This window comes from Musa acuminata, chromosome BXJ2-2, assembly GCF_036884655.1.
Source record: "Musa acuminata AAA Group cultivar baxijiao chromosome BXJ2-2, Cavendish_Baxijiao_AAA, whole genome shotgun sequence".
Taxonomy (NCBI): Eukaryota; Viridiplantae; Streptophyta; class Magnoliopsida; order Zingiberales; family Musaceae; genus Musa; species Musa acuminata.
The window spans coordinates 12,264,309-12,286,551 of NC_088339.1; the positions used below are offsets into that span (position 1 = coordinate 12,264,309).

Below are 22,243 nucleotides of genomic sequence, written 5' to 3' on the forward strand. Positions count from 1 at the left end.
TTCATTTATAAGAATGATAAATACACTAATGGTTCCAAACATATCGATATAAAATACATGATGATTAAAGAAATAGTCCAAAAATAATGTGTTAATTAAGAGCCTAATCATCACTTTGATGATTGTTGATTAATTTATTAAAGTTTTACGATCTAATATGTTTATTGGTTACGACAGCACCAAAGAATTTAAGTGCACAAACTATAATGGCCAATAATCTAATATAGTGAAATACAAAAACTTTTGATCAGCACGATATGAATATGAAACATTCACCATAGCCTAACAAAATTTAGCCTCCTCTAGGCAACAATATCAGGTATAGAATTTCATATATAGAATTCAACTCCGAAAAACAATTAGTTACAGTATTTTTGTATCGATCTGCAGTGTTTTCAAACCAGAGGTATACAAAGTACCACAGGAGAATAGCAGTTCAAGAGCTCCCACTCCATTCCTCGTAGAACTCTGCTAAGAAGTCCTCCATGAACTTGTTTCTTTTCTCTGCTCTATTTTTACCAGCCTAAAATAAATTAAAAGAGAAATGCCAATGTTAGATGACAATTATATTTAATACATTGAAGCATAAGTTTAGAATCTTGGTTTTTCTTTAAAGGTCCAACGCACATGTACATGGAAACCTTGACAATCTGGTAAACGATGACAGTAATGAGGCAAAACAATGATCTGAAAATCAAAAGAGAAAGCTAGTGGGAGCTTAATTACAGAACACTTTCCTTATCTAAGAATGCATACGTGTTCCAGTTTGATTATTTATAAATGTATCCAGGCATAAGAAATTTGGACCTAGAATGAAATATAAAATAGCAGGCAGAATAGAGTTGAATTTGCTTCAAGGATTAAGATCCCTACCGTGTTTGCATATGCAGTATTATGTTGATTGATGAAATAATTTCTGAATAGTAGAACAAATTTCAATTATTAAACTTCTAGTTTCAATACCTTTGTTTTCATCAAATCCTTCAGTTTGAAAAGCTTCTCATGAAAATGATTTACTGAAGTCTGTTTTCCATCTTTCATCATATACTTCTCTTTTGTTAAACCCTGCCTTGGTGGTATCTCAGGATCATAGAGTATATGGTTCTTACTTCCACCATATGTGAAACACCGAGCAATTCCTGAAATCAAGTGAATAGAGAAAGCTTCCAAGTTACTTTTGTTTCCAAAGCATGCACACTAGTCACAGAACTGTGGGGCTTTACCTCCATTGTTCATCTAATGCAATTATCTGACTGACTGATGTCACATTAAATTCTAAAAAAAAACATAGGAAGGACCAAGAAGTTGTTACATCAAAATAAAGATTTCTAAAGGATTGTAATACTATAATTGAAAAACAGAAGGTGAGCAGTGATGTGAAAGATATATAACTGAAAACATCTTAGCCAATATTCTATGATTTCTCAACTGAAAAAATATGTTATGTTGCAATTTAACAGATCAAAACATTTCCAACAAAAGATATGAAGTGAGCATCAAGAACCATGATGGGATTTAGGCAAAGTTGACAAGGAAGCATGCCATTATATAAGTAGATCAAAACTAGTTCGTGGGCAGACATTTCACTTTCAATTTTGCCACCACTGATCTGTGAGACATAATAGTTTACATGTGTGGATGCAATAAAAAGTTCCCCTTGAAGATTTGTTTAGAAAGCAGATCAATATAGAGTTGGAAGTTTCTAGCAAATTCTTTTGCAATAAACAGTTTCTTGCAGATTTGTTTAAAAAACAGTTTAATAGATGCTACCAGTTGTCATTCAAGAAACAAAATTTAATGACTGCATCTAATTCAACCAACTTTTCTTCCCACTGCCACCATCTAATTCAATCTCCTTCCTACGATCCTGTCCTTATTCCTTTCTCTTTGATTCTTAATTCCTCTATTTATTTCTTACAATAATGAACATGCAATTTAACATCACTCTGCAACATAACACTCAACTGGGACACATAAACTACTAGAGAAGGTCCACTAATGGTGTGCCCTTGTATGTATCAAGTCATTCAACATTGCAAGAGACACCATGCAAGTATGACATGCGACCCAGGGAACAGCTGGTGCATCATGACCAACAGGCAATCCTTGCTGACTTGATTACCTCTTGTGTCTCCTTTCCACTTAATTCTCCTTTGTATGCATAAATAATCTTTCTACATCTTGCAGCTCTATAAGCAAAACAAAAAGACTGAAGCAGAAAAAAAAAAAAAAAAAGCAAGGATATGTGTTTTCCATGATTATGTCAGTTTGATCAAAGGCATTGCCTCCACTATCAACATACAGAGGATGTACTAACTCGTAAATATAAGGAATTTACCAATAGCACCAATTGCATCAAGTCGGTCAGCGTCTTGAACAATGCAGAATTCTAGAGAAGAATCAGGAGATGATGTAGATGCAACTTCATTTTTAAATCCTGAAATTGAAGAAAACATAATAACATTGACATATATTCTGCATGCTAGTGTAGTTGACAATAATTAGCGGAAAAAAAGACCATCATTATTAGCAACTTCACAGAGAAATAAACCAATATTTACAACTGAACATCAACAAGGAGAACAGGCACAGAGTGAGTACATGGGAAACAAGAATATAAAGCCAATTTGCAGAGTGATAAACCTAAACCGAATATCAATAAAGAGAAAAAGCACAGAACAAGAATATGCTAAATGACAATATAAGGGATTATCTGGATGACTATAGGGATTACCAAAAAACTCAAATCCCAAGTTGGATGATACGAACTTCAGTTCTGAGAGATGGTACAAAATTATGAAGGCCCGAATCTTTTGCTTCTTGGAAAGCTGGGAATTCCACTTGTACTTGTCCCATGCAAAGTCTTAAATCTTGGCTGCCAGCAGCCAGACCAATATGATGTTTGTTACAGACTGCCATATCAGCACCCCATTCAAGTTGGTACTGCTAAAACTAAGAGGAGGGAGAGAAGAGGAGGGGAGGAGGAGACAGAGAAAAGGAGAGAGGGAGGGAGAGGAGCAGAGGAGGAAGAGAAAAAGGAGCTAGAAGAGGAGAGGACAGGGAGAAGAAAAGAGGAAGAGAAGGCGGTGGTGAAGGAGAAGGTAAGAAGGAGATGGAGGAGGAATAGTGAAGGCAAACAAAGCGATGACAATGGCAATGAAGTGGGGCAACGGCAACGGCAACGAAGTGACCGCAATGCCGAGGGGTGATGACTAAGATGACATAGCAGGGTTGCAGAAGCAATGTTGCTAGGAGAGGAGAGGGAGATGCATGAAAGAGAGAGAATGATAGAGGGAGAGAGCATGGGAGGAAAGCATAAAAAAAGAGTTGTCTGGAAAAATTTTCTGAAAATGATAGGGCCATAGGGGTAGCTAGGCCAGATATAGTCAACATATTAGGCGGTAAGCTTGATTTCGGTTGGTAAGCATATGGCCTTGTCTAAGTTCAATATTCATCCGCAAAAGGACAGCCTCCCCATAACCTCGGGTAGTCCATAGGGGCAAAAAACTGGTTAGGGAACAAGCGAATGCACAGGCAAGCTACCATCGTCACTTCATCGATGCATACACTCAGGATCCCACAAATAGACATTAGATCAAACATTTTAGAGGCAATGCAAACTACAGATACAAACTTCACAAACTTTGAACAAGCACACCACAAAAGAACCAAGGCAGCCAATCCGCAAAGTACCACATGCACAAGTGCCCATCCAACACTTCGATGAAACCAAGCGACGGCCCAACACTACTTCAGGGCCCCATGCAATTTTGTTCCACCCGTGGTTCTACGATGCTGAGATGGCTGAAATTTTGGACCGCATCTCTGATTAAGGAAAATCTAACAAGTTGTAGGCTAGAGCCGTTTTTGGATAGTTTTGCCTTCACCCGATGATCGCATGTGACATGCAATCACAAACAAGAAACAACCACAAAAACCATCTAAAATGTGATTCCCAAGTCTATTGAAGCGCTTTACATGCTGCCTAAAGCATGAACAAACATATACATTACATCAAACACCTTTGCTACGATTAGTTTGTAGTCTGTACATTCTTCCCCAATTATTCCTTCAATGTCCTCATCGAAGCGTTTACGGATGCTACATCTCCTTTCTTGCATCCTTAGTACTCCTTTAGTGACAATGCACCTACCGACTCCCACCTGGTCTCGACACTACTGTTGAGTAGTCAACTTTAATTCGCTACTACTGCTTCGAGTCACCAATGACTCTAATTTGAATATTAGACACCGAAACCTATGAATCCCCTTTGATGAAGGAAATGTGCCTTCTCTGTTAAGTGCTAGTCCATCGAACATCTTGTATCGAAAAAACTAAATATATGTTTATTGGAGCTTTAACGAGCATTGTCACGCACAATTTAAAACTTTAAGACCTTATACTTCATAAATTTGCCTAACGAATTTTCTTTTGCATAGCCACCATCTCTAAGTAGGTTCGCACTACCTCCATTTTTCGATCTTTTTGACGTTACTATAGTGGGAAATGAAGCGGTAAGCTACCTTCGGTAGAACCAATTACCACAAGTAAGGATTTAATAATTGTTGTCTTCTATGTACTCTTCGAAGAGTCTTTAAAAATATGCAAAGCTCCTATACTATATAATTAAGAGAAATGAAGCATTCGATTTCACTCATTCTCTCAAAAGTTAAGGTCAAGTTTATTTGACTTTGCTAACTACCTCAAGTGTTGTACTCTATGCATCAAGCCGATTACTAGCCTTCGCCTTGGCCTGCTCTTTGTTCACACTTCTTGTGCTGAGTTGGTTACCTTCACCTTCACCTTCACCTTGGCTTGCTCTTAGCTTTTGCCTTCCTCAAGAACTAAAAGTGTTGTACTTCTTATGCTGAGTTGGCTACCTCCTCTTTGTCATTAAACTTCATGCTAAGTTGGTTACATCCTCTTTGCCATTGAACTTCCAAAATTCAAGATGTGTTGCCTTGAAATAACAAAATTTCACCCCAATTGGAGCAAGTCTAGTGATATATCTAGTTGTCTCTAGGACTGTATCAACTTTATCATTCTTTGGAATCCCTCGTGCCCACGGCTCTTTTATCCATCACCTCACATATGCATCCCTTCTCTTCTCTTAACGATCGATAGATCTACCATTATGGCATCATGGCACTCCCTTTGAGTCCACCTTAATTTTAACTAGCACTTGACTTTGGGTAACCAAGTCCCTGTGGACTCGTCACCCCTTTCAACTATCTACGTCAACACCTTTGCGCTCTCCAAATAATTCACCTCTATTTGATTGAAAGACATGCTACAACACCCATGCATGGCCTCCATCATCATATTGCAGGGCTTGCGTCAATTTTGTTCTCCATTGAGTCTTTAGTAGCAATGTTCGCATATCAAGCCTTATCCACTGATTGTGTCAGGCTCTCTCGAGTAAATATAAGCTCTAGAGAGGTCCACCATCCAATAACTATAATCATACGTCCATATGATCAAGTCTCTGATGAGACTACAACCTTTCTTGTGTAGCTCCAAACTTCTAATTGTGTTCACTTGTTAGCAATTAACCAAAATCCACCTAATCTATCACATGGAATCGGGTCATCCATGAATGAAAGGGAGCTCTAGGTCAATCCATCGCTTAGTAGCTCTCGATGTTTTGTTGACTTCATTAACAATTACTGCACCAATGTCTTGATATTGGGTCTTTGCCTCTAGCACAATCTTCACCATGCATCACTTCTCTTGTGATAGCACAAATGGTAATGCTACTATATATTCTTCATGAGCATCTATCTGCCCCATGTCAAGGTCTTCTTACTCTAACTTCCTGCTAAAAGTTAAATCAATCGCCTATTTTAGTCCTTCCATCAATCACCTCACCAATATAAGCTGTGTGCCTCAAAGCTCCTCGTCGACTTTGGTACCGCATAAGATGAGTCTTCCCCACCAAAAAAAGGAAACTAAGGAACAACATGATTTTGCTCTTTGGCCAAGTGTTTATGTCCCTAACCTTCATCAAGGAAAGTTCTATAAAATTGGTACTTCCACTCTACATTCCATCTTTTATATAGACTCCCTCTATGAGGCTCGAGTTCTTCACCAAGTTCTACCCAAGTTGCTTCGAACCTCGGTATGCATTAAAATGGTGGTGGCCCTTGCATCCACCATTGCATCGATCAACCCTCTATTATGCCCAATGTTCTCCTCAACAATGTTCCACCGCATGCGAGATCTTATGATGGATCCTTGCCGCTTACTCGATTCCAACCTCCTTTAATCTTTATAGAGCTTTTATCTTGAGATATTTCCATGAAATGTGTGGCCTGTTGCACATGAATCATTCGCCAATTTTTAAGACAACCTCCAAGGACTTGTCCTATTGAAGCAACATTTCTTTTGCATACTTCTCTTGAAAGTAAGTTTCAAAGATGAACATGTCTTGAGAATACTCCATCTTACATAGAATAAAATATTGTATTGTCCTTCCACTGGCCCATAAGGTTAGCATAGATTTTAGTCTCATAGACGTATATTTTCCTATCATGCAGAATAAAAAATTTTCATGGTGTATGATATTGAGTTCCGGTCACCCTAGGATAGCCATAGACACCCTATTTGTAAACAAGTTATTAACTAAATACCAAATTCTTTAAGTCGACAATTCCATTTACTAATGCAAGCCTAACACAAACTTTTTTTAGTCACCGATCAACCCATCCCCGATTCACATGGTCTCCTTTCCTAAGTGTCCTCTCTTGCATTAAGCACCATCAAGTTAGGTTGACGACATCAAATTGTAGCTCAAACTCAACCACCCTAACCTTTGTGGCACACATATTCTTCCTAGCTCACTTGTCCCCGTGATGCCTCTCGCACAAATCCTCTAAATTCCATTTTCAGATGCCGACTACATTAAGCAACTAGATTCCCCAAATCTCTATGATTGTTTCCCCAAAACAATACTCTACCCTTTATGTCGCCCCGCTAGGTCCCACTTGTGTGCTTGTCCCGTTTTAATACCATGCCCTGTGCCTTAGTTAGATTTGCCTAAGTCGTACACCCCTATGATATTTGTCCACCCTTATGATATTCATCCACCCTTGTGATATTTGTCCACCAAGGGTTAGTCTCCCCGTAACCTTGTTAAATGCAAGGAAAGAACACTAATTATTAAACAAGCGAACATACAAGCAAAATATCATTGTTGCTCCATTAAAACATAAACTTAATCCCATAAGTAAATACTAGAGCAAACACTTCATAGACAATGCAAAGTACAAAGGTAGAATTCGCAAGCTCTAGACAATAGCTTGACAAAGGATCCAAGGCAATTCGTCGCACACAAATACCGACACACAAATGCCATAAGTCGTACGCTAATTTTAATTAGCGACAATGTTATACTTTAACTTAATGTGAGGAAGCTAGGTTAGGATTAGCCACCTAGCCCCGTCCTCCATAATCGTGATTAAGAGCGTGACTATCAAGTAAGACAAAAGGATGACGTTAAGACATAACCTACACAAAGGTACATATGAATCTTTAGCTTTACCCTATCTTCTATAGATATCATGATATAGGGATTTGTTCCCTTTGCCTTTCTTACATCTAAAATTATTTTACTTATCATCTAGACTTATTTTTGTTCTATGATCACAGTAAATTTAGATTAAATTACATGCTATGACTGTTAGATGATGATAGATTTTCTAATAGGATTATATACAAGAAGGAATCTTCTTAATGCATATAATACTTGCAAACATACAACCTCTCTTATTTTTAGGTCACGTTGGCACTAAATGATAGCATAAAGTAGAGGCAAGGAGATTATAGTACTTGATTAATAAAAGCAACCCTTCTTATTTCCATTAATAGCAAACCAAAACTAGATCATTCATGGAGGAATTATAGGACAACTTTGACAACAAAAAGAAAGGAATAGAACCTTTCTTTTTCTGCCAAATAATAAAAGATGCAAGAGAAATTGACCCTTATAATCTCACATTTGGCAAAGTTAGGCCTCAAGGGTGTTTAATTGGGTGATTTGCTAAATGAGCTTAATCATAACTAATAAGCTCTCCATCACAGGTCAATATGACCTAACTCGAGATTCAAGAAGATCAAATCATGCATGAGATAAAGTCATTTTCACAAAGTTGTATATCTTTTTCCTTAAAAATTAATACATCTCTTACAACAATGATTAATTACCAAATCCATTTTTACCTCAAATAATCTTTCAACTTTCACTCCTGATACCAATGCTAGCTTAACAAAACCTTTTATCTCTCTCATACATTTTGTCATTGCCACCATGGGACATTACCAGCTCGTTCACTATCGTTTCCCCCTCCCGTACACGCCATCCTCTTCTCCTCTAATTTCTTCTTCTCTTCCTCCTCTATAGCTTCATCTTCTTCTTCCTCCTCCACCGCTCTGTTTTCTTCCTTCTTTTTCCTCCATCTCTCCAATTTTCTTCTTCTCCTCCCTCATCACTCTGACTTCTTCCTTCTTCCTCCTCCGCTGCTTCCCCTTCTTTCTCCATTGCCTCCCCTTCTTCTTTCTTCCTCCTTTGTTCTTCCACCACTCGTTCCTCTTCTCTCTCATTTTCTTCCTCTCCGAAACATTGGTACATACTAACGTATCAACACATGATACATCAATACTGACTTGTATATACCAATATAACCAAATCACCAAAACAAGTCTAGTACCTAAAACGATGATCATTGGGTAATCCCTATTCAACTTACTCACTAACAGTGATTTAAAAGCATTAGGCATCAAAAGGCGCCAAGGTTCCAAAATGACTGAGGCACTAGGTGCTCGCCCGAGTGAAGCAAGGTGTTCTTAAATATTATAATTAAAAAATATATAATATAATTAAAAAAAATATAATTATTTAAATAAAAATATGATATTAACTTAAAAATCTGCTATTAACAGTATATGACTTATTGTTAACAAGACTTAGAGGGAGAGAAAAGAACTATTAACAGTAAAAGAGGGGGATAAAAGGGAACTGATAATGGACAATGGCAGCAACGGTGCGAAGGTAGCGGTAAGAAGCTGGCAACAGCAGCAGTGGAGGATTAGTTTAAGACAGCTGCGGTAGCACTGCGAACGGCAACAGTGACAATGGCGAAAGCTGCGAACAGCAGTAGTGAAAGCTCCAAAGGGGCGTCCGTCGATGGCGGAGGAACCAACGGTCCTCTCCTTGGACAATGGAAGGAAATACACACGAAACAGCAACGGAAGGGAGCTACGGGCTCTTGCTAGGCCGTCGGACCCGTCCGTCGACGATAGAGGAAGGCTCAGTCCGCTGTGTCTACAACGGAGGCAACAGCAAAAAGTATCAATGGTGGAGGCAGAAGCAACACTAGAGTTGGCTCGGGGTCGCGCGAGCGTGAAGGGTGGCTTCTAAGGATAAGAAACTACGTTACTAGCTACTGTTGAACCGAACCTGACTTTTAAGTCTGGTTCGGTTGCCTTATTTGAACCGCGCTATCACGGACTTAGTTGGTTTTGCCTAAGTCGTGCGGCACCCTTGCGTGTCCATCCGCAAAGATCAGCCTCCCCGAAACCTCTCATGGTCCCTTAGGACCTACAAAAGAGAAAACGAGTTAGAGAAAGCGCCTCACTCGGAATCTACAAGCAAACATTTCAGAAAACACTTCATAGCCAATGCAAATTACAAATAGACTTTACAAGTTCTAACAGATTGCACAACAAAGGGTCAAAATGGTCCACTACAGACTGAATATCTCTTACAAGTGTTCACATGACATAACCTTTATTTACAAGCCTAAAACGACCACCAAACCCAACTAAATAGAGTTGTTAAGCCTTCGACCGTCCCTTTACATGCTATGCAAAGCATGAACAAACCAAAGGACACGGACATACAAGCATTACATCAAACATCCTGATTAGAATTTTGTCCGTGACATTCTCCCCCACTTATTCCTTTGACGTCCTCGTCGAAGCCTTTGCCGACACTGCAACTCCTCGCCTTTGCTGAGTCTTCAATCTTCTGCTCTAGTTGCAATGCGCCTCTTAGCTCCCAACGGCTCTCCACTGTTGTTATTGAGTAGTCGAACTTTTGATCCGCCATGCTACTTCAACTCACCAATGACTGACTCTAGTGTGGGGTTGGCTGAGTTGTGTTGATCCCTGTTGGTTCCTACGGATTCTTCAAATAAAGGAAAAGACCATCCTTACTAATGCGCCAGTCTCTCAAATGTCTCATGCTGCTTAAATTGGGTGGATGCTTATTGGAGCTTTAACAAGCATCGCCTCATAAACTTTTGAAGTTTTGGGTCCTTCCTCCATAAAATTTATCCATCGACTCTTCTTTCACTTAGTTGTCACTTCCAAGTAGATTTGCATCACTTCCGCTTTCGATTGGCATTCTGTTGGGAAATGAAACGGATAATCTACTCTCAGTAGCACTGATCACCATTGGTGAAGATTTGACAACTATTGTCTTCCATTATCTTCGAAGGATCTTTAAACCTATGCAGAGCTCCTCTGCTGGATAGATAAGAGAATTGGGGTATTCGATTTCACCCATTCTCTTAAGAGTTGAGAAGGCAAAGGTTACCTGACTTCACCCGCCTCCTCGAGGGTTGTACTCCATGTATCGAGCTGGTTACTGACCTTCGTCTGCTCTTTGTTCACACTTCTGAAGCACTCGAAGTGTTTATACTCCTTACATTGAGTTAGTTATTGTAATTTACCTTCTCAACGCCATCGAACTTTTGGAATGCAGGAAGTTTTCACCCCAACTTGGAGCAAGTCTCTTGTAGTTTTGGTCGCCTCTAGGATTGTATCGCCTTCTCCATCAACCCTATCGCCTACTCCCCTGAGTAGCAAAGGTACAGCACCGCGTACTGCCTGCTTCGTTCCTTAGTCGTGTACTCTTGCACGACCCGACGTCCTTCACTTTCGGCTATCTTTATGAGAAGCTCGTTGACACCGGTCTTACGAAGTTCCTTAGCCTCTGCCCTTCAGCCTTGTCTCAGTACTTGAGGTTTACCTCTGCATGCTCCACCTCGGCCCCTTTCACGACCAAGTGCTCTCCCTCCATGAAAGCAAGGGATCGATGACTTCACGAAAGTCCGGCCTCTGCGGTACCATGACGCTGCCATGCCTATGGCCCTACTATCCATCGCCTCACATCTGCATCCCTTTCTTCACGATCGGTAAATCTGCCTCTGTGGCACTATGGCACTCCTTCGAATTCACCTTCATCTTAACCGATGCTTGATTTTGGGTAGCTAAGTCCCTCTAGACTCATCATCGCTTCCTCGCCCCTTTCAACCCCCTACTTCAACACCTATGTGTTCTCGAAGCAGTTCCCCTTGGTCAATGAAAGACAGACTGCAACTCTCATGCATGGCCTCTGCTATCATGTTGTAGGGTTTGCACCGATTATGTTCTCCTTAGCTTCCTTAGTAGCAACGTTCGCTTACTCGACCTTGTCCTTTGACTTGCCGGGCTCCCTTAAGTGAATATAGGCTCTGGAGCAGTACAACTCTCCAATTGCTTCGATCATACCTCTGCATGATCAAGTCCCTCCCATGGGACTCACTAGTACTTGCATTCGAACTTTTCTCTCGGTGTTACATAGCCCTCATATGCTGATGACCAAGGTTTTCATCCGATGCAAAATTCACTGCACGCACGGAAGACCCGCCTCTGCGATACCATGGCCTTCACTCCTTGAATCCATAGCCCTTCTTGTCGTCATGTTGTTCACCGAAGTGGAGCTCCCAGTAGCTCCCGATCATACCTCTGTATGGCATAGTCCCTCACAGGGCTAGATTCGTGTGTATCGCATTGCCACGAATTGTTCCACCACGATCCGCTGCACCATGTTGCATCCTGATGACATCTCCATTGTATTCCGATCCTTATGGGAAGAACTCGGATTGTGATCCCTCCATGTGTGGCCTCTGCCAACACATCGCAGGGTCTCTTCCACCTTCGATTTTGTTTGCTCTTTTAGCAATCGACATTCGTCCACCCGCTCTCGGGTCACACTCAAACGAAACACAGCTCTAGGACAGTCTATCGCCTAGTAGCTCCCAAAGTCCACCAACTTCGCTGAAATTAGTGTACCATTGTCTGGATCCTGGGCCTCTGCCCCTACCAGCACAATCTCCGCTGCGCACCGCTTCCTTCATGGCAACTTGAATGACAGCACTATGGCATATTCTTCAAGAGTACCCGCCTCTACATCCTCTTGCCTCATGCCAAGGCCTTCTGATCCCAACTTCGCCTCCGCAAGTTGAGTCGCCTCAATTCCTCCGTCAAATGCTTCTCTAAGGTAAGGTACATGTGCGTCGAAGCTCCCTTTGTCTTTAGCACCATGTAGGATGAGCCCGCTCCATCAGAATGAAGGACCCATGGAACGACATGATCCTGCTCTTGCCTCTACAAGAGTTCATGTCCTTGATCTCTGTCCAAGGAAAGCTCTGTGCCTCCGCTCAATGTTTCATCTTCTATGCCGGCTCCCTTTATGCGACTTAAGTACTTCGCCAAGTTACACTCAAGTTGCTTCGCTCCTCGTTTTACATTGAGTTGATAGTGGCCCTCGCACCCACCATTCCACGGGTCAGCTCTTCGTTAAGTCTGATCTTCATATCGACTCCAAGTGTGCCTTCATTTGTGTTGTCTTGGGTCGCTCCCTCACTTGATCTTGCAATGCATCCACCAATGTATTCTCTAAAGCGAGATCATGCGACGACTCCTCAGCGCTTGCTCGATCCATTGAGCTTCGTGGAGTTGTTGTTTTTAAGGTATTCCTCCTCAACATGTACAGCCCATTGCACATGATTCTCCCTCTAGAGAGCCGGGACTTATCCCTCTTAGATATCTATCCCGTTGGAGCAACATCTCTCTTCGTTTCCTTCCCTATGAAAGTTTCGGAGACCACCATCCCCTTGAACTACTCTGATTTGCTGAACAAACTGTGCATTGTTTTGCCTCCTGCAAACGCACTTGCTAGATTGCGACTCCACGTCAATAAGACCCCCGCTGCACCACTCAAGGCCTAGCAACATGCTGAACTTGCTGCACACTTCAGCCTCCTACGGACATGTCCTTCTTGTGTCGAAGAGAAAGTTCCAATGCTCTATGGCGCCGAGTTTCGATCGCCTTGGGATGGCCACGAACATTCCATCGTCCGCATACAAGCCCTTACATGAGTACCGAATTCTTCGAGTTAGCAATTCCCCTCACCTCTGTAAGCTTGGCACAACTCTTTCGGTCGCCGAGCAACCCATTCCACATTGCATGGTCTCATCCGTTACCAAGTGCCTCGCTTGCCTTGAGCACCATCAAGTATGGTTGTCGACGTCGAGCCATAGCTCGAACTCAACCATCCCAACCTTTGTGCTCTACGCATTCTTCCAAGCTTGTTCTCGTGGTGCCTCTTACACGAAGGGTTGGCCATTCCTCTGAATATCAATCTCAGATGCCCGCTTCTCTGAGCGACTTCTTTTCCCTACATCTTCATCCCCATTTTCCCCCAAACGGTCGCGCGTGTTGGCTGCCCTCAACACAGCCCCACTAGGTCCCCCATGTTTGTATGCCAAGTGTTTCTACGAATGCTTGTCCCGCACTGATATCATTTATCATGGACTTAGCAGGTTTTGCCTAAGTAGTGCGGCACCCTTGCATATCCATCCGCAAAGGTCAGCCTCCCCGAAACCTCCCATGGTCCCTCAGGACCTACAAAAGAGAAAATAGGTTATAGAAAGCGCCTTACTCGGGATTCACAGGCAAGCATTTCATAAAACACTTCATAGTCAATGCATATTACAAATAGACTTTACAAGCTCTGAACGGTTGCACAACAAAAAGTCAAAATAGTTCACCACAGACCGAGTATCTCTCACAAGTGTCCATATGACACAACATTTATTTACAAGCCTAAAACGATCACCAAACCCAACTAAATGGGGTTGTTAAACCTTCGACCGTCCCTCTACATGCAGTGCAAAGCATGATCGAACCAAAAGACACGGACATACGTAAGCATTACATCAAACATCCTGTTTAGAATTTTGTCTGTGACAACGTGCTAGCCCAAAGCGCCCGACTCCCAAGTTCGGGTGAGCGCCCAAGCGACGCCTCATTGAAGCATGTCGTTTGATCCACACATGAGGCTCTCGGGCCTCGCCTCGCCCGAGCATATATTTAAATCACTACTCACTAATCAAGTATATGTTCCAAATTATTCTACCTTATCATTCTACTTCTTTTCTCATCCAATCATAACTATATTTATAAATAACTCCATTATAGCTTATTAATTATCATTCGACTAGCACCTCAAATCCATAGACATTAAGCATTTACTTGTATCTTTAGAAGTTACTTGGTTGATTGTGACCTACGATCAATAGAACAAGATTAATTAAAAATTACTAACTCATTTTAGGTACAGCATTAATTAACGAGTTACTTGCATCTTTAGAAGTTACTTGGGCGAGCACCCAGGTGGCGCCTCTTTGAAGCGCCCCGCCTGGAAATGAAGCGAGGCACTCGGGCCCCGCCTCGCCTCGCCCGAGCGCCTTTTTAAATCACTATCCTCTACTACCTCCTTACATGAGCTAGTTTTAGTTGTTTTGCAAATTATAAAAGCAAAAAAAATTATTGTTATTAATCAAGTACCACAACAACCTTCACCAAAAAAAACTTTTCATTATTTATATTAGAATTTAGAAATCTTCTTGCCTCTGCTTTATGTTATGTTTTAGTGCCAATGTGACTAAAATAACAAGGGTTGCATGTTTGTAAGTTTCATGTGCATTAAAAAGATTCCTTCGTGTATCTAATCCTTTTAGATACATAAAAGATGAGAATACTTCATTGCATTGGAGAGAGAGTGCAACATAGATTAAGAGTTTTGATAGAGTTCTCTCTTTCAAAAAATTTTAGATGTAAACTTAGGCTTCTAATCTAGGTAGTTTTGCCTACTAATATTCAGTTTTAGGAACAATTGTCTATCAAAATTGCATACAACCTACATTATGAAATTATAATTTACTCCTCAAAACCCTTTTTTTGTTTGTAACTTTAATATGTTTCTTGAACTTCTCAAATTTCTCTAATGTGACTGCTTTGGTGAGGAAATATGTTGGTTGATCACTTGTATTAATGAAATTCAAACATATCTCATCTTTGTTCACCAAGCATACTTGAGAAGTAATTAGGGAAAAGATCGTGCATAGTGGCGTGCAGCAAGGTGGTGGTAAGCAAAAGTTGTCGATAGCGGCCTGCGTGAGAAGTGAAGCCATCGATCACGATGAAAAGTCGCAAAGAGAAGCGAAGGCATCAACCACAACTTCATGAGAAGCAGAGGCAACATGAAAATTATTAAGGATTTAGGGTTCCCCTTTTATATGACGAACTAGACCGGGGGCAGCCCACGTACCGATTGGCACTCAGACCGGTACATACCACCTGTTTAATACCAGCCCGGGCGATACATAAACCAACTTTTACTCCCATGACTTTAAATGAAAAGCTACATCATTTTGATGAAATTGAAATGGTTGATACAACACTCTTTAAAAGGACCTAATATTTTACATGTTGCGAGTATGGTTTCCAAGGCTCACGAATGATTATAGCAAAATACATTATGCAGTAGCTAAAAGAATATTAAGATATCTTCAAGAAAGCAAGATGCAAGGCAAGGCATCAAATATAAGAAAGAAAAAGATAACAAGTTAATTGGCTATACAGATAGTGAATGGGCTAATTCTATAGAAGACTAAAAAATGTATTATAGTTATCTTTTCAGCTTAGGTACAAAGGTGATATCATGGAGCTTAAAGAAGCAAAAGTTAATATCATTGTCCTCTGTTGAAGCCGAATATATTGCTGCTACGAATACACAATATGAAGCTATTTGGTTGAGAAGAATACTCTCATATTTGCATCAACTACAAGTACAACCAATAACCATTTATTGTGACAATGTCTTCAAATGCAATGACAAAAAATCCTATTTTTTGTACAAGGTCAAAACACATTGAACTTTGTCACCACTTCATTAGAGGCTTGGTGAAAAAAGATGAGATATATTTGAAGTTCATCAGTACAACTGATCAACCTTTAGATTTCCTCGTAGTCACATTAGAGAAATTTGAGAAGTTCAAGAGGCATCTCAAAATTATAAATTAAGCAGGGGTGTTGAGGAGTAATTTTAACTTTATAATGCAGTTTATGTGTAATTTTGATAGGTCATTGTGCCTAAAACTGAATATTAGTGGACAAAACTATCTAAATTAGAAACCTAAGTTTAGATCTAGAATTTTCTATAGAAAACTCTCTTTGCGAAAGAGAGAACTATATCCAAAACTTTCAATATATATTGCAATTTTCTCTTCAATACAATTAAGTATTCTCTTTTCTTCCCCAACAAATTTCAACATATTATTTAATCTAAATTCATCGAGATCGTTGAACAAGAATAGAATCTAGACGATAGGAAAGCACAATAATTTTAGATGCAAGAAAGAAAAGCAAAGGAACATATCGACATCTACATAAGACTGGGAAAAGTCAAAGATTCGGATCCTCTTGTGGTTGATGCCCTAACGTTATCCTTGTCTTCCTTGATAGTCACACTCTCTATCACGATAAGGGAGAAGGGGATATTGGCTGTAAGAATAAGAGGAGGGGGCTAACTAACTCTAGGTTCCTCTCATTAAGCTAAAGTACAAAATTGCTCTTAATTAAAATTATGGTATTAATCTAATACTACCCCGGAACCACATCCAGCCCTATGCCACCTAGGGGTTCTAGGGTGCTAACATAGCTGACGTTTTGGTCATATCTCTACTCTAGGAAATCTCTAGATGTTGCAGGTTAGATAGAGGCTTCATTTTTGGGTAGACCACATGCAAGTTGCTATCACAAGCAAAAAATGGCTATAACCCAACCAAATGGGGCTATCAAGCCTACTGCAAACTGTTAAACAAACTAAAAAGCATGGATATTACATCGAACACCTTCACTGCCAACAATCTATGATAGTGTGTTAAGAAATTGTGTTGGATTCCAATCAATATTGTAATCATATCGAGCGATCCACAAGCCATAACTGTTTTTAATCCATGCTTCCAATGGACCACATTCTAAAGAAGTTCATGCATTATAACCTTATATAACAATTGCTACTTTCATATTGGCTTCTGTCCATCATAGAGATAATATTCAATATTTTACATTTCTCCCATTTTCTTTTCATTTTCCAATTTCTCTTTTAGTAGAGTTCTTTGCCTTTTTTACAAATTTTCCCCTTTTCATCTTTTGTTTTCAGTAGGTAACTTCATGCCTTTGTTTGAGTAGCAATTTTCTCAACTCATGTTAAAATAAGTTGCAATCTGAAGTTATAAAGTTCGTTAATCGATAGAGTAGCAACGAGCATAATGGATACTACAAGATTGATCCTTTCTTTCTTCTAATCAAAGATGGAAGAGGCCCTTTCAGATAATTTACCTTCAAGGCAATGTGAATATCTTTTCCACATTTCAAACCTCTTTTTCTGCTCAAAGCACATAGATGTTCATTACTATTTCCACCAAATGACATTTGAATATCTAGCTTCTAATATCTCAGTGGAGAAATCGTATCTATGGGATTATCTAGCAATATACAACAATCTGACAAAAAAAGATCAAACTAGACCTGCATTTTTCCAACAAAAAGTTTATCTTCGAGAATGTTGCTCCTGTATGCATTGATGAACAACATACTTTTTCTATTAGGATAGTGCAAATACAAAATTTGTTACATGTATTTAGGATGTCATGTCATCAGTTCATGTTGATGCCCAATTCCAATCAACCAAGCAATTTGAAGACATTATGGAGAGACTATCAAATACAAAACATTAGTTGCATAGCATGTTCTGTGCTGAATGTACAAAGCCAATATGATATAAGCTTGTATTGAGAAGTGTTATATGGGGAAAAGAATGTCGAAATACAACATATATTCACATTCAAGAAAGCTCACCCACGTGCCTAATGATAGCAAGAATCTTTTCTCTTTTGCTTTCTTCTAGTCCCTCTTCCTCAAGAAACTTCTCTACAGTGGTGGTATCCTCAGTCAAATCCCTGCAATATTTGAACTTGAAGTACAAAACTTGACACCGAAAACAGAGAAAATTAAAAATTTGCAAAAAGAATTTACAAGATTAGGAAACTCATCATCTCACTGACTAACAAAGGTGAAATCAAGTTCAAGTATACCAAGATAAACAGAACTCCAAAATTACAAATCTGACTATTATTGTGAAATATACAATCGGCAACCTGATCATAATTCAAGAATATCAACTAAAAACAGAATCACAATAAAGGGTAAACTATTTAGACATGTGGCAAAAGTAGCAGTACCCACTTGCCGTACTTGTAATCTCCTGCAGTAGAAAGAGTACTCACATGAATATCAAATTTAATTAAATGATAAAAGACAATATTCTCCAAAATCAGTAAGAGAAAAATAACCATTACCTATGTCATGAAGAAGAGCAGCAAGTTCCACCTAATCAAAAGCCAAAAGATCATAGCTTTAGAGATTTAGGATCAAGATTCAAGAAAAACAGCAACATTCTCTATGCTCCAAATTTGCACAACAATGCACCTCCATGTTAATTTCTGCATCTATTGTGCATATGTGGTAGCACATACAGGAAAAAGATAAGGGACCAAGTAAGTGCAGAGACATGAAAGAAACAATTTGGAGTTCTTTTTAATTTGGAACCAACAGCACAATCCTAAATGGAATCAGTTTCCTGCTTCTCTTCCAATATGGTACAGTTTCTAATTGGTCGGACATAACAAGTTCAACAGCAAGATGAGCCAGGCACTCCAACATCAAAGGAAGCGATGCATCGTTCATTTGCGTTGCAACCCATAAGAGGTTTACCCTCAAAAGTAATCAACCGGTAATTTTGTGGCGTTACTCGATCATCCTCAAGTCCTGAATGCACAAAAATAAAGCCTACCTCCTGATAGTAATCAAACTTTAACTGATATTCCAATGCAGAACGACTGCACAGAAGAAACACTAGGAAAAATCAAATTGTGAAATATTTCGTATCTCACGAAACCCTATGTGTCAAATCAACAAGAACAAGAACAACCCATAAGAGGTTTACCCTCAAAAGTAATCAACCGGCAATTTTGTGGCGTTACTCGATCATCCTCAAGTCCTGAATGCACAAAAATAAAGCCTACCTCCTGATAGTAATCAAACTTTAACTGATATTCCAATGCAGAACGACTGCACAGAAGAAACACTAGGAAAAATCAAATTGTGAAATATTTCGTATCTCACGAAACCCTATGTGTCAAATCAACAAGAACAAGAACAACCCATAAGAGGTTTACCCTCAAAAGTAATCAACCGGTAATTTTGTGGCGTTACTCGATCATCCTCAAGTCCTGAATGCACAAAAATAAAGCCTACCTCCTGATAGTAATCAAACTTTAACTGATATTCCAATGCAGAACGACTGCACAGAAGAAACACTAGGAAAAATCAAATTGTGAAATATTTCGTATCTCACGAAACCCTATGTGTCAAATCAACAAGAACAAGAACAACCCATAAGAGGTTTACCCTCAAAAGTAATCAACCGGTAATTTTGTGGCGTTACTCGATCATCCTCAAGTCCTGAATGCACAAAAATAAAGCCTACCTCCTGATAGTAATCAAACTTTAACTGATATTCCAATGCAGAACGACTGCACAGAAGAAACACTAGGAAAAATCAAATTGTGAAATATTTCGTATCTCACGAAACCCTATGTGTCAAATCAACAAGAACAAGAACAACCCATAAGAGGTTTACCCTCAAAAGTAATCAACCGGTAATTTTGTGGCGTTACTCGATCATCCTCAAGTCCTGAATGCACAAAAATAAAGCCTACCTCCTGATAGTAATCAAACTTTAACTGATATTCCAATGCAGAACGACTGCACAGAAGAAACACTAGGAAAAATCAAATTGTGAAATATTTCGTATCTCACGAAACCCTATGTGTCAAATCAACAAGAACAAGAACAACCCATAAGAGGTTTACCCTCAAAAGTAATCAACCGGTAATTTTGTGGCGTTACTCGATCATCCTCAAGTCCTGAATGCACAAAAATAAAGCCTACCTCCTGATAGTAATCAAACTTTAACTGATATTCCAATGCAGAACGACTGCACAGAAGAAACACTAGGAAAAATCAAATTGTGAAATATTTCGTATCTCACGAAACCCTATGTGTCAAATCAACAAGAACAAGAACAACCCATAAGAGGTTTACCCTCAAAAGTAATCAACCGGTAATTTTGTGGCGTTACTCGATCATCCTCAAGTCCTGAATGCACAAAAATAAAGCCTACCTCCTGATAGTAATCAAACTTTAACTGATATTCCAATGCAGAACGACTGCACAGAAGAAACACTAGGAAAAATCAAATTGTGAAATATTTCGTATCTCACGAAACCCTATGTGTCAAATCAACAAGAACAAGAACAACCCATAAGAGGTTTACCCTCAAAAGTAATCAACCGGTAATTTTGTGGCGTTACTCGATCATCCTCAAGTCCTGAATGCACAAAAATAAAGCCTACCTCCTGATAGTAATCAAACTTTAACTGATATTCCAATGCAGAACGACTGCACAGAAGAAACACTAGGAAAAATCAAATTGTGAAATATTTCGTATCTCACGAAACCCTATGTGTCAAATCAACAAGAACAAGAACAACCCATAAGAGGTTTACCCTCAAAAGTAATCAACCGGTAATTTTGTGGCGTTACTCGATCATCCTCAAGTCCTGAATGCACAAAAATAAAGCCTACCTCCTGATAGTAATCAAACTTTAACTGATTTTCCAATGCAGAACGACTGCACAGAAGAAACACTAGGAAAAATCAAATTGTGAAATATTTCGTATCTCACGAAACCCTATGTGTCAAATCAACAAGAACAACAATTGGACGAGGGAACAACACAGTGAGATAAAAAGGCGAACTTTCGGGCCATAATAAGAACATTCTTCGAACCATCATAAAAATGAAACTTTCGAACGACCAGCACAAACAGATTGGAAACAAGCTTTGTGCTTAATGTTCCATCATCGTATCGTTTCTTGACGGGATGAAATTGCTAAAGGACAAGAAGAAATAGGAGAAGAGAATGGGAAGATAAATTCTTACTATTTCTAAGGAGGGGCCAGACAAGGCCTCTTCTTTGGCGAGGGAGAGGGCGAGGCCGCGCACCCTAAATGCGTGGGCGGCGTCGTGGGACGCGTCGCGCTCTCCCATGGTCGCAGCCACCAGCTTCTCCGCCTTCCACACGATTTCCGGCTTCTCCTTCTCCGCCTCCATTTTCCACCAGTGCGACAACAAACAGAAACTTCCGCCGAGTTGCCCTGTTTTTAAGGTTACAGTTGCCCTGCCCCTAATATGTACTCTATTGTTGTTATTAACCCGTAAAAACCTTCATACCATTGACATGTTTTGTTTAATTTCATTTTTATATTCAGCCCCTAAAATATACCGTATTTATTATTAATTCCCGGTAATCTTCATGCATCACGGGCCATAAACATGGGAGGTCTTTGTGCAATAGCCATGATACAGAAACATAACGAACCCAGTTAAAGTTCCATGGATTACGATGATTAATCTTTAAGAATCCTCTTAGATTTTAGAAGAATAGTTGCGAAAGTTGTAATTTATTTGGAGCAGACTTTTTTTGGTGCAAAATTGTTTATATGAATTTGAAATACTTATACCAAATAATCGATAATTATCAATAACTAAAATTTTCTTCTCGCAACCATTGAATCTAAGGATAAAACTTGAGCTTAAAACTAGTCAATAGAGAGTTTGACTTATTTTATCGAGGTCATAACAGTCAAATTCTTTGATTATTGTTGTGCCACAAAGAACTTTGTGCAAGATATCTGTAATTACTCAGAATATGATTTCAAATATCCCTATTTAAAAAGAGTGAAAACTAGACAAACAAAACTATAAAACATGATCATGGTCTACCACATTCTGGGTAGAAACATATCTAGAAATGATATCTACTTCATATCGAAATAGTTTTTATATTCTCTCTTTAAGTATTAGTACGTATACACAAAAGAATAATTCTGACAATATCCTGATATACAATATATGAATGTTGATAAGGATGACCAAACAGAATTGT

The 22,243-nt window shown here is 39.4% G+C and overlaps 1 protein-coding gene across 1 annotated transcript; it reads right to left on the minus strand.

Annotated features, from left to right (window-relative positions):
* Positions 1-303: 303 nt before the first annotated feature.
* LOC135586824 (uncharacterized) lies at positions 304-21,474 on the minus strand. Its single transcript, XM_065094876.1, has 7 exons — positions 21,238-21,474; positions 18,531-18,561; positions 18,418-18,436; positions 18,031-18,131; positions 2,339-2,437; positions 964-1,139; positions 304-523 (listed from the first exon to the last, which is right to left on the minus strand). Exons 1-7 carry the CDS (start codon positions 21,406-21,408, stop codon positions 437-439), a joined length of 684 nt encoding a protein of 227 aa, XP_064950948.1. The 5' UTR covers positions 21,409-21,474; the 3' UTR covers positions 304-436.
* Between the last annotated feature and the right edge of the window lie 769 nt (positions 21,475-22,243).